The 15079-nt window shown below is 40.3% G+C and overlaps 2 protein-coding genes across 3 annotated transcripts in view; both read right to left on the bottom strand.

Annotated features, from left to right (window-relative positions):
* The window catches only part of LOC118410199 (cyclin-dependent kinase 7-like), a 43833-nt gene extending 40752 nt beyond the window's left edge, over positions 1–3081 (bottom strand). The window contains exons 1-5 of the mRNA XM_035811749.1: positions 2926–3081; positions 2116–2175; positions 1357–1390; positions 869–936; positions 466–534 (exon numbers count right to left, since the gene is read on the bottom strand). Of these exons, the coding sequence (XP_035667642.1) occupies positions 466–534; positions 869–936; positions 1357–1390; positions 2116–2175; positions 2926–3018 (324 nt within the window). The 5' untranslated portion in view covers positions 3019–3081. The remainder of the gene's footprint in view (positions 1–465; positions 535–868; positions 937–1356; positions 1391–2115; positions 2176–2925) is intronic.
* Positions 3082–8592: 5511 nt separating this feature from the next.
* LOC118410191 (death-associated protein kinase 1-like) overlaps positions 8593–15079 on the bottom strand; it is a 23659-nt gene continuing 17172 nt past the window's right edge. For both annotated transcript variants that reach the window (XM_035811733.1, XM_035811734.1), the window contains exons 9-16: positions 14309–14377; positions 13769–13903; positions 13384–13635; positions 12815–12923; positions 12527–12690; positions 11566–11754; positions 10586–11387; positions 8593–10164 (exon numbers count right to left, since the gene is read on the bottom strand). In XM_035811733.1, coding sequence (XP_035667626.1) covers positions 9872–10164; positions 10586–11387; positions 11566–11754; positions 12527–12690; positions 12815–12923; positions 13384–13635; positions 13769–13903; positions 14309–14377 — 2013 coding nt within the window. In that variant the 3' untranslated portion in view covers positions 8593–9871. The remainder of the gene's footprint in view (positions 10165–10585; positions 11388–11565; positions 11755–12526; positions 12691–12814; positions 12924–13383; positions 13636–13768; positions 13904–14308; positions 14378–15079) is intronic.

The raw sequence follows: 15079 nt of genomic DNA, 5'->3' as shown, positions 1-15079 counted from the left end.
AAAGCAAAGAAATTCACTTGTACATTCAATTGTCTCTATTTCATTGAAAGTTATACAAACATTTACTGATGCCTGACAAGTCTAAGTCCATCGTCGATCTTATTGGAGTAACTGTAAAATGCAGAAACTTCTGCAGTGGTTTAATGTTCGCGGTTTTTGCAATGGCCGCAAACTTAAAACCACCGCAAACATTTTTCCATGGCAGTAAGAGACTACAGTGCATGGTGCTACCGCAAACTTAAAACCACCGCGAAAAGTCCTTTTTTTCCCTCTACTGCAAAATTAAATTCCCGCAAACTTAAATGCATTTACAGTATCCTTATTCATTATCCAGGTTCTTGGCTGTGTACAGGTCCGAATCTGTTCCAGTGATCCTCTAGCACGGATATACAATGTATCCATTCAAAACTATATGTTACAGTACTAGTACTGTATTTGAATTGGCCCTAACTGTCCCTTGCTTACCTCCATATCTGTGTCCATGAAGTCAAACACAAGACTGATGTTCGACTTGTGCCCAAACACATCGTAGAGCTACAAAACAAACAAACAAACAAAAAATAAACACAACAGATACAAAAAAAAATGTCAGCTATCATCAGGAACATTAACAGGGTTATACTTACAGCAAGGATTTTATCTGAGCATACACATGTAAATGATAATGGTAAGGTAGAGAAGCAACCAATTTTTCAGGGGGATGGTGTGGAAGGGGGTCATGGCCCTTCCATGCTGAGGAGATTCTGAAAATGTTAGTAAAAAGTTGACATTTTAAGGGAAAAATAATTCTTACTACTAGACCACATTTTATTAGAAGAATTTTGTTTGTTTGGAGGGTCAGGAAACCATAGCACTTGGTGTAACTCACCCCTATTATGTTTGTGTGACTGAGTTCTTGAAGGAGCTTGATTTCCCTAAGTGCTGTTCTGTTAATGCCTGGGTAGAGGAAAAGATACATAAAAGTTAAGTTGGAGAAGTTCTGAACAGAAAAAAAAACAGTCATCTACCTGTAGCATTAAACCCAATGGTTACCGTTGTAGAATTGGTGGAAAGCATATATGATACATATACTGTAAATGCATTTAAGTTCGCGGGGATTTAATTTCGCGGTAGCGGGAAAAGGGACTTTTCGCGGTGGATTTAAGTTTGCGGTAACACCATAGACTGCAGTCTAATACCATTATAGAAAAATGTTCGCGGTGGATTTAAGTTCGCGGTAATGTGGTCACCGCGAAAACCGCGAACATTAATCCACCGCGAACATTTATGCATTTACAGTAGTTTAATTAGTAATTAAAAGTTCTATCAGCATCAAGTCTCTAACTCAACATAAATACAGCATTGGATACAGCTTACCATCCTTAGCTTCAGCTCTTTGCCCCAACTTGATCTGTAAGTTGACAAAGGAACAAGTGGTGAAAAAAGACATACATTTACTGCTGCTCATTGCCATACAAAAATGGCGAAGGCTATGGAGTGTCGAAAGGATATTCCATTCAAAAAGATCTTTTGGGGTACTACTAGTGACACGATGCTCCTGTTAAGAATTTCCTCACAATATGATAAACAGGATATTCCTGTCAATAGGACTTATCTTGGCACTATTGACAGAATGTCCATGATCAAGTCAGCCCTAACCTGAACTCCTTATAAAACCCTAAGCCTGTGTATGATAAGATGGTGCAAAAAAAAAAAAGAATTGACAGTTTTATTCCTTAGCAAGAGTAATCAACTATTGAAATTCAGAATGGATATTTGAAAAAGAAAAATCAGATTAGAACTTGGATTCCATGATTATGATTGACACTATGGAGTAAGCAATTACAGTATTTAATTGAATGGGAGTATAATAATGCATTCTAATACCTGCGCATCGATCCTGTCAATTACACATTTTTTTGTATTATTGACAGAATCATACTGTCATACTGTGTATTACTGTCAGTGTAAGAATTGGGATCATTGCCGTTATTTTTCTCTGACAATATACCTTTAGACTTTGCTTGTACACGTTCGTTCCTACCCTCATCTTCGTAACAAGACAGACATGATATGTATAAATAATGTACATTTCATACAAATTTCTAAGACACAAATTCATGGCCCAGATCTTGCCTTTTTCACAGCAACTATCTGTCCTGTTTTGGTGTCCTTTGCTTTGTACACAGTGGCAAACTGGAAAGAGGGAGAGAGAAAAAAATCAACAAAACATCATTGAATGCAAGCATATACTATAATTTTGACTAGATAGAAAATTATATCAATCATAATTTGCCAGGCGCAAAATACTTAAGGTCTCATAACACAGTATTTATCCGCGACCCCCGTCCCCAAAAGTAGTTCTGGTTAAAATAGTGCATCGCGGTACTTGCAAAGGCCGTATTTATTCTTCCGTGCACGACAGCGAGGTGGAATCTGTGGTGAATAGTAGAGGAATACATCGGTGTTCATACTGTATAAGTTGGATTACGTCGCTTTTTCGGCCGGCGGGAATTTGCGCCTTGATATGTTACCGGCACTTCCTGTTCGCCGCCTGCAGTTCCATGACCTCCGCTGGGGGTCAAATCAAAGTGTCTGTTATGGAAAAACGAGCCGGCAAATCTATGCTCATCTTCAGATATTTTGTAGCTTGCACCCTCAACTTCAACATACTAAATTCTTGTGAATTGTATCTGCACCCTACTATAGGTTTTGAGTCGTCGAACCACCTCACTTTGGGGTCCTTAACCATGTAAATCCCCATACCCGAAAAACTGTGTTCTGAGACCTTAAAGTTCATAGCAGAAACTTTGTGTTGTGCCCCCCTCCCACAACAGAAAAAGGGCGTTATCAAGTTATGTCATACCTAATAGGAATGTGTTATTTTTCCGTCTTAAAGTTAACTTTTTTAGCTATTGTAAAACGTTTAAAATGTCCAAATTTTACCTGTCCTTCGCCAAGAAAATCGATCTTTTGGTACCGTTTCGATCGATCGGCAGCCATTTTGATTTTCCCACTGCACAGGATATGTCCCATCATGCAATAGGTAGGACTAGTCCACTGTTGGAATAGGAGCTTGCGGGACTGTTCCACTATTAAAATAGGGTTCACAGCTCCAAATAGACATACTTGTAGAAGATTGACTGAGGGTCTAGTGGAATTTCTTGTAGCGGAAGTTTGGAAAAACATTAAGTATTGCTGCATTTTGATTTGTGAAGTGAGTTTATTTATTAGGTCTATTTATTCATTTATTTCATTTTCAGGACACCTTGGTGGCACCATTTGCAATTTTTGACAATTTCCAAAGCGGTCCAGGTAAACAAAGCATCAAACAAAGTGCAAAATGTATAGCATTAATATAATGGAACTGAGAAATGTACAATTAAATGAATGAACTGATAATCACACATAGTATAAATAAATAGTATAACGTTATAACGTTAAATGATTGAACAGAAATAATTCACAAAACAGAAATGTCTAATCAAAAACAAGAGAGAATAATCCTTCAATTTCAAAATTCATCATGACAATTTTAACATAGAGTGTGGTATCTGTATATGATAGGTGTGAATATCCTTTGCGGTTGAGAATCTCCATAACAAACGCACGCTAAAGATACTGAAGTCTGTTTGTGACAGCTTGTAAGAGAACTAATTAGTAACGTTACTGGTTGTAAAATGGTGTACGTCAACATGTAGCGGGGTGTGAGAAAAGTATTTCCCAAACAAGATTTCTCCAAACTCTCTTGTCCAAGATGTTTGCGTTGATCTATAAAGTTTCCAATGCAGGTGTCAGGTGTGAGAATGTTTCGTTTTCCACGCGCCACAACGTTGACGTCATCTCGCCCGACCACCTGCAGTACCCGACAAAGACCGTGCGCAACAATTAAACCTAATTAGTCGAGATAACCAATGGCTCTGCACAATATATTCTTCTGACCAATCGCATCAGCCAGATCAGTACTAGTAACAACAGCACACTTTTTCAACCAATTGAAGGCCAGGATTCTCTTCGTTGCATGCAGGAAGGTCAATTTATCGATAGCAAGATTATGAGGTTAAAATTGAAACCTCCTTGATATCAACCACGAAAGACCGAAGATCCCGTACATACTGTACCGTAACTTTTGGTCTGTCGTGTGTTTTGTAACTATTCTTAGCGGTATTAAACCCAACTGATAGTATTCAGCACCAAGGACAGGGAATGCAACTTTATTGGGGACACAGCGCGTAAACACTTTGGATGGCATTTTTCATGATTTGGGTGGAGAAAAATAAGAAATCTTGTTAGCGTTATCTTCGGTTTATGATCTCTAAGTTTGAATATGATGGCATCTTTTTATGCTATCTTGTTTTTGTAGTGTGCAGAGGATAGCATCTACGAAATGTACTTACTGTGGTCTAAGCAGGTTTTAAAATCTTAGAACAGACTCATTCTACCAGCGTAACCTGTCTAAGTTGAGCCAGGAAATAAAGGTATCCTTGTATCCTGCTAAAGTCAACACGGCTATCTCTAACATGAGTCGCAAGATTTGATGTTGCCCTTCTCCTCCTCCGAGCGCAACCCTGGTATCGATCAAATTCTAGCTCGAAACTTGACAGAAACTATCAGAGAAGTAAATTTGAGCTAGAAATTAGAATAGGTGAATCGCTATTCAACAACTGTGCCACTTCAACAACAGTCTTCAGTACGGTTAAAGCAACAAAACGTCACCTACAATGTTTTTTTTTTTAAAGAAGTTGCTAGTTGATTGCTCACGGTCTCACAGCGACCCCTAGTGACCAAAAAGCAAAATGCAGACCTTTCAGTGATGTAGGAGAGAAAACTTGACTTCGATTGGTTGACGCGGAGTCTATCCGTCAATATGATTGAGCAAAGCTGTGACAGACGGGAAATTTGGATTGACTTTACTGTAGGTGTTAAATTGATACGCCGCCATTGGTCAATGTTGGTAGCACTTCTGCCAAAGAGAATGCATAAGACATTATCAAATTGGCCAATCACAGGTAACAAATCAATATCCTTTCGCTGGAATAGTGGTAATGATAATTCTGACCGCAAGGTGAAGCTTCTGTATCAGCGCGCCATCGCACTGTACAACTATTGTTGTCATTTGAGTTATATGGCTACAGCATGTAAATTTTACTGATGCCTCATGCTCATTCTCATGCATTGATTTTCACCTGACTTTGAAAGCAGATAAAGTTTATACCGAATATCTGACAATATGGGGTAAACTTCTATCTGTTGTAACGTCATAGCAAAGCGCCCATTGTTGTTGTTTTTGGTTTCCTGTCGGCTATATGTGGACAATCCGATGTTGGTGTAAAGATAGTAAATGCGTGCACATAAGACGTTGTTCAGCTTCTAAGTATCATAATGAGCGTTTACTGCTAGCTAGTGAGTTTAGGTCACAAATCGGTTGGCACGTTTTATCAAGGACCACCGTTGCTAACTTGTACCACTCTTCTACGCAGAGCTATCCGGCGGCATACCCAAATGCCTCACAGTATTCTACTGGGTAGCCTTACTGGGTAAGTTATATTGTAGTTCATTCCTGTCACATACACATCTTCAAGAAAGAAGAAAAAACACTTTTCTTGACAATCAGGGAATGTAACGTTATTAAACAGAGGTACCGGGTCTTACGCATAATACAGGCATGAATAGAGTGTTCTGGTAATTATTTGTCAAAGAAACGCTACTCTTATTATGTATATTGATTTCAATGATTTCATCAGTGTCACGTACTGTATCATTGAATTCAGAAATAACGTCTTGTTTGTTGTGATACCGTGTTTTATCGCTTTAATTCTGCTTCGTGCCCTCTAAGTGTGAAATCGTGGCCTTCCCTTTTGTAAAATTTTGTCTATAACGCCAGATATGTCATACTGTTCCTACTGTACACAATAACTGAATGTCAGTGCACTGTTGCAAGGTTGTGCTGACGAACAGTTCAGCACCAAGGACATGGAAAGGGCTTTCAGTCACACATAGGAAATTATTTTTTTTGTTTGTTCAAACATTTTTCTCGAAGACCTTGCTGCCCCATACCATGGAAGATGGTATTTCGCAAATCATCAAATAGTGTTTCAGAACATAATTAATTTGTTTGTTTTTAAAGTAAAATCCTTTAGCATTTCATTTATAACCTCCATTATTGAGGGACAAAATTCTAACTACTTTTCACTTTAAAGAACACATTTTCGACTGATCTGTACATGTTCTTCTCCATTTTACTTGGGATTTGTCTCTTTCTTCTAGTTAATTGTAATATGTTTAGTAATGAGAAGACAGTGCAAGACAACAACACAGCAACATCTGAACAAGCAGAAGCTTGATCTTTATTCCCATAGTATACCAGACTGGTTACACTGGCTGGGCTTCTTCTTGTGCACCTCATAGAACTTGTTCACTGATCCATACACTCCCATAAATGTTACCCTGTACTGCGTACTTTTCGGTCCTCTCTCTTTCTACGTTAGGGTAGCTTGTAATGTTGTTACTCCTGCAAAATAGTCACTCATAAACACCTTAACTGCAAGTGGTCATATTTCATGGATAGAAAGATGTAAAAGATTACCAGTTCGTTGTAGAGGAGTGCCCGAAAAATGTAACATATTGTATCCATCTTTGATGTGGTAAAGATCAGCATCACAAATCTTTCATCTATCTTTAATTCTTTGGACAACTGACAGATGTGGGGATCAGGTGGTTTCACAGCTCATTCATTGCTTTAGACGATACATTTTGAAAAGGAAATGAATTAAGACTTAACAGTTTTTCCTCCAAGAGAGACTGTTGGAATACATTTTTTTTTAAATACAAATGCCAATGACATAAAGATGGTTCTGTAAAGCACATGCTCTATAAAACTATAAGACATAATTATGTTCCCTCTAAAATCTTTGGTCTATTCTAAATAGAATTTTCTACGTTTGTACAATGCCAGTCTTAGGTAAGGGTAACGTTAGTATTCCTTCATAAAAGTTTCCAATAGGAACGTGGGCTTTTGTTAAATTTCATGAGAAAATTTATTTTCCATGTTACAATAACAAAAATCTTTGAACAGTTCTGCGGTACTTAACTCTTCTGTAACATTCTTTTCAACATGGTACAGTAAACAGATCTTCAAGCAAGGTGGCCACAAGGTCCATAATATAAAACATAACTGGCGGTTGTAGGCTTTAGTATATCAAAATAACAGGAAAATTTATTCATACTTTAGCAACTTTGGTATTTTTCAACGATTCAGCAAAATGACGTTACTCCCTGCTCCCAGGTTTCTTCATTACAAAGCTAGACTCTTTAATCGTTGAATAAAGTACGTTTTATGAAACTTTCTTACATATCATCTGTGGGACCGCGTGGCACGATCGGGAGCGCGTTGGTCTCAGGCCCGAGAGGTCCCGGGTTCAAATCCGCTTGCCGTGTCACCGATCTTGTGCCCTTGGGAAAGGCACTTTACACGACTTTCCTCACCTATCTCAGGTGTAAATGAGTACATAGCTTTGGCTAGTGGCAGTGACAGGCCTTGTTGTGGTGACAGGCCATAGGGGCATGTTCGGGCATGACGCACCCGCCATGACACACGAGTCAGGGGTAGGAGGAACCCCTTACATCCTTGGTCGGAAGTCCTCCTAGGAGACGGAAACTCCAAATAACAAACCTGCATCTGCTGGGGCCGTCTTACACGTTGCAAACAATTGCCCCTGTAGGACTAAGTGCGCCAGTGGACGAGAGGGTGGTGGAGAAGGAAGTGCACACCCCTCCTTCACCTTAAAAAGTGCAGGCCAGGCAGACGGGTCGCCTTAAACCCACCCTGTCTGCCTCCATTGTCTTCCGAGACAGACGGATGCCAAAACATATCGTTGTATAACCTAGTAACACGAGAAACACCACGTCAACGTTGGGAAGTATTCTGGAAACAGACATTTAGCTGTGTCCTTGGAAGTCGTCCCCTTGCCTATTGTGCGTATGTCAACTCTTTAAAATGACAAATCACAACTATCAAGTCTGGGGTCACCCGAATTTCTACCCGCCAAGTGGCCATCATTTCCAATAGAGGTTGAAACTGCTGAATGACCAAAAACTCAATATGAAGTAAGTTTTATTCAAAATGTACAGTCTTGCAGGATCACCTGCTGGATATCCTGTATTGTTCTGAGCATTACAAATTCATACATAAAGAAAAAAAACTATTGTTGTACATCCTGCAACGTTTTCAAAATACGAACCCAAGGGTAACAAAAATGTAATTTTGAAAGCAGGTAAAGAACATCGTGTTTTAGCGCATAGAAAAATACATTGGAAATTGTCTTTTGTACGTGCAATTCACACATTTTCATTTCAAAAGTATACAACTGAATTGCAATATTTGACTGCTAATCATCACCTGTCACAAGTAGTTTTTTCCCCAAAGTCCTTGAACATCTATAGTTATGCAGCGCTACATATTGTCCTAATAAAAACCTAAACATGGAGCCTAAATCAGTAGCTCAGACAGAAAGGTAAATACATTGTATGCATGCACTTTGCTAATGTGTAACATACTTTAAGCTCTGATTGTCAAACAAAGTAGAAAGAGGCATATGACCCCTACAACTAATTCATTGTCCAGAATCACCACTGGCGTTATTACGAATAAATGCTGCATGCACAATGCGCCAAATGGTCTTATCTAGGGGTGGGTAGCGGTACAAAAGCGCGTTTTTCATGTTGGACCGGTTCGAAAATCGGACCTGAAAAAAAATCAGTGCACCGAATGTTCGACCGATTCGAAAATGAACAAATTATACTGGCAGACATTTACGTGGTTTGGGGCTCACACGTCCAAGTAAATATAACAAGAGCGAAAAAGGAGAGTTGGTAGTCATTTCTGCCAAGTTTCTATGCCAAACTTGATCAAAATTAGAGGCAGTTAGTGTTGTTAACATGAATGTAGGGTTTTGATACGCCAATGGACGTCGGATACTGCACCTACCAGAACCTTTCTTTTAGCGAAATGGAGCATTTCCATTGTTTTGAGTATAATAAATTCACAGACAATCAGGTCCAGACCTGATCTCCTGGACCTGGACTGTACCTGTACCTGCATTTTTTGCACCGGCTCCCACCCTCGTCTTATCAATTGACAGCATACATGGTTGACGTATAGTGATACATACTTAGACATCATAGCCAGACCATACTAATATGCATGTAGCCTGTCTGTAAGCTAGAAAAAGAGGGACTTATTCTGTAAAGCCTTAACATCATGAGTAGAATATTTCATTCTGTGTTAAAGTTCACAAAGAAGCTTAACTTCCTTCATTGTTGTGTTTAATTAAGGTTTGTAACAACAGTACTATCACAGTGATGGTATCATTGGTATAACTTGATGAAGTGACAGGCTGCCCAGGCTGATGTGTGAGGCCTGCAGCATATTCATCTCATTATAATGATGAAAACATAGAAACTGGATATCATGATATATTCTTTATAAACAATCAGCTGCGCATAGGCTCAGGATACCATATACACCATGGCATTCAATGTAGCATTAGGAGCTTGCAGACAATGAAATTACATAAGACATTGGAGTTTTCTTTTTCACAAACAGTATAGCCTCTTATCTGCTTACGATTCGATGTCTATCTGACACCTTCCTCGGAGTTTCTGACTGGAGGGCTGCTTCTAGGATCTCGCCACCGCCGTATGTAGCCGATGTAGGTGGCAGCTCTTAGGAAGAAAAAAAACTCCAACATACTATGTTCTACTAAACATACATAGTAATTGAAATTGAAACTCCAATAACCTATTTCTAATAAACATAGTAATTGAAATTTTATGTTTCCATATTTTGCCATTGGCTAATAAAAAAAGGCTTACAACAATGTACTGTGATAGTTTAATTTGCTGCAGCCCCCTCCTCAGACATTTGTTCCTCCACTAGTAGGCTTGCAGCATATTTATCACATGTCTTAAGGACTGAGTGAAACTTGACACATGCCCTTTCACCTTTGGCCTCCAGGATGTCCAGCAGCTCGCGCGCTGCATCCTGGGGAGTTCTGGCCGCCCGGATGCGGTCGTTCTCGTCCAAGTTGATGACGTCATCAGCGCGGAGGTGGTCTAGGATGGGGTTGATGTGACGTAGGGTCTCCACTAGCTCCGGCCTCTTCTGGGCTACCCGTCCCAGCATGCCTATCGTAAGGGGAAAATGTAGCTGCAAATCATCTTCAATAATATTACACAATTGGACACAAACAGGAAACTCAAATGACCAGGACCACCAGGATCACATAATATATTACCTTAAAACTATTGAACGGGGTTCACACAAGTGATTGTAATGAAACATGGATAAACGAATTTCTGCTTGATTAATAAAAAAAAAAAACAATTCAAATGACACAAGATTACGAGATTACCAAAAGGTGGAAACACAACATTACAAGAGTACCAAAAGGTGGAGACACAAGATTACAAGATTGCTAAAAAGTGGAGACGAAAAACACTTCATGCTCATCTACACTTGCTTTAGAATCGGAATCCGTAAACAACATTCTTTATCTCATTCAATTTATGCAACTTGTGCTTGAACCATAACGATAATTAAACTCACCTTTCAGGCTGCCAAGATGCAACAGGAGATCCTTGACTCTCTCCGGGACGTTCCTCTGAGGATGGACGAGGTTCTCACCCTTTGCTGCCGCCGCCTCCACCTCTTCCCTGCTGTAGGCGTGAGGATTCGGTCTGTGTTCCAGGAGATCCAGGGTGCTGAGAACCATGTCCCGTGACCTGGCTCCGGGGCTGGTCTCGTGCAGCAGGCGGTACGTCATGTCCTTCAGCAGGTCCATGAGAGATGTGCAATGTTCCCTGATACCTCTCGTGCTCCGGACGAAGATGTTGAGCTGCCTCTTGTCTTGTGTGATCTGCAGCAGTGCTCCGGCCTCCCCATCAGTACATTTGGCGCTGTCCTTCCACAGGAGAGGCCGACTGAGCTTGCCCGGGTGCGCCTGCATCAGCAGCGTCTGCAGCCGCGGGAACAGGTCACAAGAGAAGCTGTCGATCTCCGTACGGCATCGAATCTGCAGGCCGAAGTAGATAGCATTGCTGGACACAGGAGACCACGCCGTCTTTTCCATCTCCTGCTGCAGCAGGCTTGGGAGGATGAAGGTGCGACCGTCGTACGTGTGGCAGAGCTGGAAGTCCTGGAGGAGTTTGATTAGCAGAGGGATGTCGGCAGCTGCACTGAAGACACTGGTGAGCTCCTCCAGTGTGACATGGTCCTCGGCAGTCCGATTTATCTTGTCAATTATCTTGCCGAAGTTGTCCGGGGCGAGTAGAGATCCGAACACGGATGTGAACAGCCACTGGAGGTCCAGCACTACCAACGAGTCGGTTTCGTGGCGAAGGTAGATGATCTAAATAAAATATTGAATCATTCTTCGAATGAAGATAAAGTTCAACTCATATAGCGCTTCCGCTAAAATTTTAAGTAACAATTTGAGTTTTAATCTCGAGCTGTTACTGGTTTAACAAATACAAATAACATTAACAATAACCATGTATATCACATTCAAAGTGGCAAGATAGCCTCACCTCTCCTTCATCATGTAGGTAAGATGTCGCCAGTTGTACAATACGTTCCTTGACAGTGCCGTAAGTAGCATGCTCCATAGAGGCCAAGTAGTCCTGCCATCCCATCACTGGGAACGTCTTCCTCTCCTTCCTCCAACATTCAATTTCTCCTAGCAATCGAACGCAGACCTTGGGAACCTCCGGTCTTTGCTGTTATTTGCATACAAATAATGTTATATTTTTTTAATCGAACAGGTTATCCTGAATTTCAAACGCAAAGACCTTCGTCTATACTGAGCACAGTCGATATTTCATGCTTTCATTAGCATTTAAGCGAGGCATTATAAAGGGATATTTAGAACTTTGAACGTAAGCAAGCAACACAACAGTCTGGAGACCCAGTACCCCCGTCATGAACTGGGACGGCATGATACATATGATTATCAAATTTTTCGCTGCGAGAAGTTACTGGGTAAGGTTGATACGTATGACAATTATTTGCTCATTTACCAACTTAATGAAGCTAATATCACGGAATAAGTTTCAACAACAACAGTGCAGTTATCGCTCGTATCCAAGGGGATACTTAATGTGCATTGTCCCTGCATGATAATAGCAAGCAGATAGAATAGATGTTTCCTATCTATATGGGGTCTCAACATTTTGTATATTTTGTGACTGACATTGATCCATCCGAATTGCCTTTAAGCTGCCAATTTTTAACACCTCAAGGTGCCGTCAAGCTTCATGAACGGACAGATAAATCACTGTTTTTGTAAACAAAAGATAAGAGAGTGTAATTAGTATATCAACCACAGACACTATTGTTTTCGTAGACAGTAATGGTCACGTGCACGAGATGAACCGCCTTTGATTACAATTAAGGTAACACTTAAGTGTAATATAAATCGTTGTACCAATAACCATGTTCTTCACAGCAGAGATGCAATATTACTATATAGAGAAACACCATGGTCCCTACCTCTAGCAAATCGTCCCTGAATTCTGACAACACCTCTCTCAGCCGCTGTATCTCAGACGACCCCGCTTTCAGGCAGTTGATCAGGAAAACCTCCTGCGACACAATCAGTGCCTCCTGGAATAGTTTCCTGTAGTGCTCCACCAGAGCCGTGGCTCGATGGAGACCTAAAAACACAAAGAACAAGGCTGATATTCATTTATTCATTACACAACTATTACCGCTTGTAGATCAAACCTGCCGTCTGGATGCAATGAACTTCCTTAGAGTAATCGTCAACAATCAGCTGACCTGCTTCCTGGTCCTGTAGCTTGTCCGCATGACTGGCGATCAGGACGATCCGGGGTTTGTTGGTGGGGTCTGCGTTACTGCAGTGGATGAAACTCAGCCAGCCGTGGATCTGGAAGCGAAGAATTGCAAATATATTTCAATTCTTTTGTATTTGCCTAACATTTACATGGGCGATGACATTTGTTGATATACCCTATCGTGATGACGGAGGACTGTGTAGTTAAAGGTGAGGACTGTGTGGTTAAAGGTGGAGGGCAAAGCATAAACCGTTAAGGTTTTCACCTCCTCCTGCAACTGTTTTATACATTCTTTTCTGTATCTATTATCACTTTGTTGTGCAAAATAAATAAACGAACAAAACAAAGGTTCACTCTCAGCTCAAACCTTGCAGTGACGTATAAATGGTTAATACCATCTGTTACATCTTTTTTCCTACCATTGACAAGAAAAAGAAGTTGTACACGTTTACGTAGCTTTAGTAAAAAGCTTATGGTTTTCTACAAAATCTTTTTAACCAGCCTTTGAAATGCAAACTTTCATCAAGTGATTTTTTCTACAATGTTTCCTACCTGCCGTTTTTGTTCGTCCTCACCATCTGTGATTTTGTAGACGACAGGGAAGATGGCGTTAGTGGTGCGGAGCAGCATGGCGTGTGTGACGTAGAACTGCGCCTGTCCTGCGAAGTCATGCACGCTAAGTCTTCCGATTCCCAGCACATCCTTCCTTGACACATTAACTCCTGGGGTTGGGTTGAAGACGTCCCCCGTATGCATTTTGTACCAGGACCTGACATTCCACACAATTCTTTCAAGGAAGCCGGTCTGGAAAAATCGTATTTGCCATTACTTATCGTCGAGATTAGATCGTTTTGTTATCGTTTAGAAAAAGAAAACTAATCAAGTCATGAAAAAGGAATGAGTTGATGGAATGATATGTCATTGTCCTCATCCTTACCTTTTCTAGAATGGCTTCCAGAGATGTTTTACCGACCTGCCCATCTCCACAGAGAAACAGCTTGACTGTTGTCCCCTTCTTAGACCCCGTGGAGTAGATCAGCTCGTTGTACTCCGCATGCTTCCGTGTTTCTGTCTGCAGGTTGATGGGTTAGTCAAAGACTAAGCTGTTTCATGTGATCTGTTGGTATGACCTTCTTTCCATTGCAACGTATTAGCCTTCTTATTCATTTCAATGCTCTGGTGCAACCTTTTAAACAGGACCATTAGAGTAAAATTTTAAGATATACTCCTTTCATTTGTTCAGCACAAACAAGGGAGAAGAGTATTCTCTCTGTATATATTTCCTTTGCCGTGAAAGTACCAAGGTACATCTTGTTGATCCGTGCGTGTGGTATGTATCTTACTGAAGAAGGTGATAGGTGATGTCGTGGTACAAACTTATGAAATTCCGCTTGAAGGGAAATAATACTAACGATAAGAGTTGTGATTCTCATATGTAGTTCACAGTGGGCCAGTAATGAATAACTACATAACCTACCTTCAACAATAACTGTGTACCTTTTCCCAGTCCTGCAACATATTCCGTTAAGTTTGGGCTCTTGCAGTCCTAAAATGAATAACAAATACGAGTCATTTTTTGATCGAATGAGTTTGACAGGTATAATTATATGTCCTCTTGTTTATTGTTTATTCAAATGACCCCATTAGTGAGTACAATTCTGCATCACTAGTCTTCCTGGAGTAAAACACGTAAGACATACACATTATATAAAATAACATTAATACAGTACATTCAGACTATTTACACCTTAACATCACTTAAACCTGACCTACAACCGAAAGATATACTCAAACCTAAAGTAAATACTACCGCTATACATTATTCTAAAAGTAAAAGTAATGTACTTGAGAGGTCAGGTCATGTAGCTGAGAGGTCAGAGGTCAGTGTCAAATATTCTTGAGATTTACTTATTTCAATTTGGTCTTGGCTATTTCATGAGTGACTTACCTGATTTTAAGATAACAAAACCCTTGGAAGCCCGTCAGAAAAAAAGCAAGGTCAAATTAACGTGCAATTAACAATATTCCTAGCACATTTTTTTTTGTGCTTTTCATAGAGACTGAACCTACACACGCAACAAGCTTCATTTCTCTATAAGCCACATGCTTATTTTCAAATCTGAAATCCGACCATTTTTTTTCGTTGCTGGTGTGGAGTGAGGTACTAGCGGCTGTTTGGGCCCTGTGATTGGCGGTGAGCTGATTAAAAGTTTCTGTAGCCTACTTTCCCATTAACTTAGATAAATGA

This window comes from Branchiostoma floridae, chromosome 2 (genome assembly GCF_000003815.2).
Source record: "Branchiostoma floridae strain S238N-H82 chromosome 2, Bfl_VNyyK, whole genome shotgun sequence".
Classification (NCBI taxonomy): Eukaryota; Metazoa; Chordata; class Leptocardii; order Amphioxiformes; family Branchiostomatidae; genus Branchiostoma; species Branchiostoma floridae.
The sequence above is the reverse complement of the archived record's forward strand: the minus strand, read 5'-3'. Positions and strand labels throughout refer to the sequence as shown.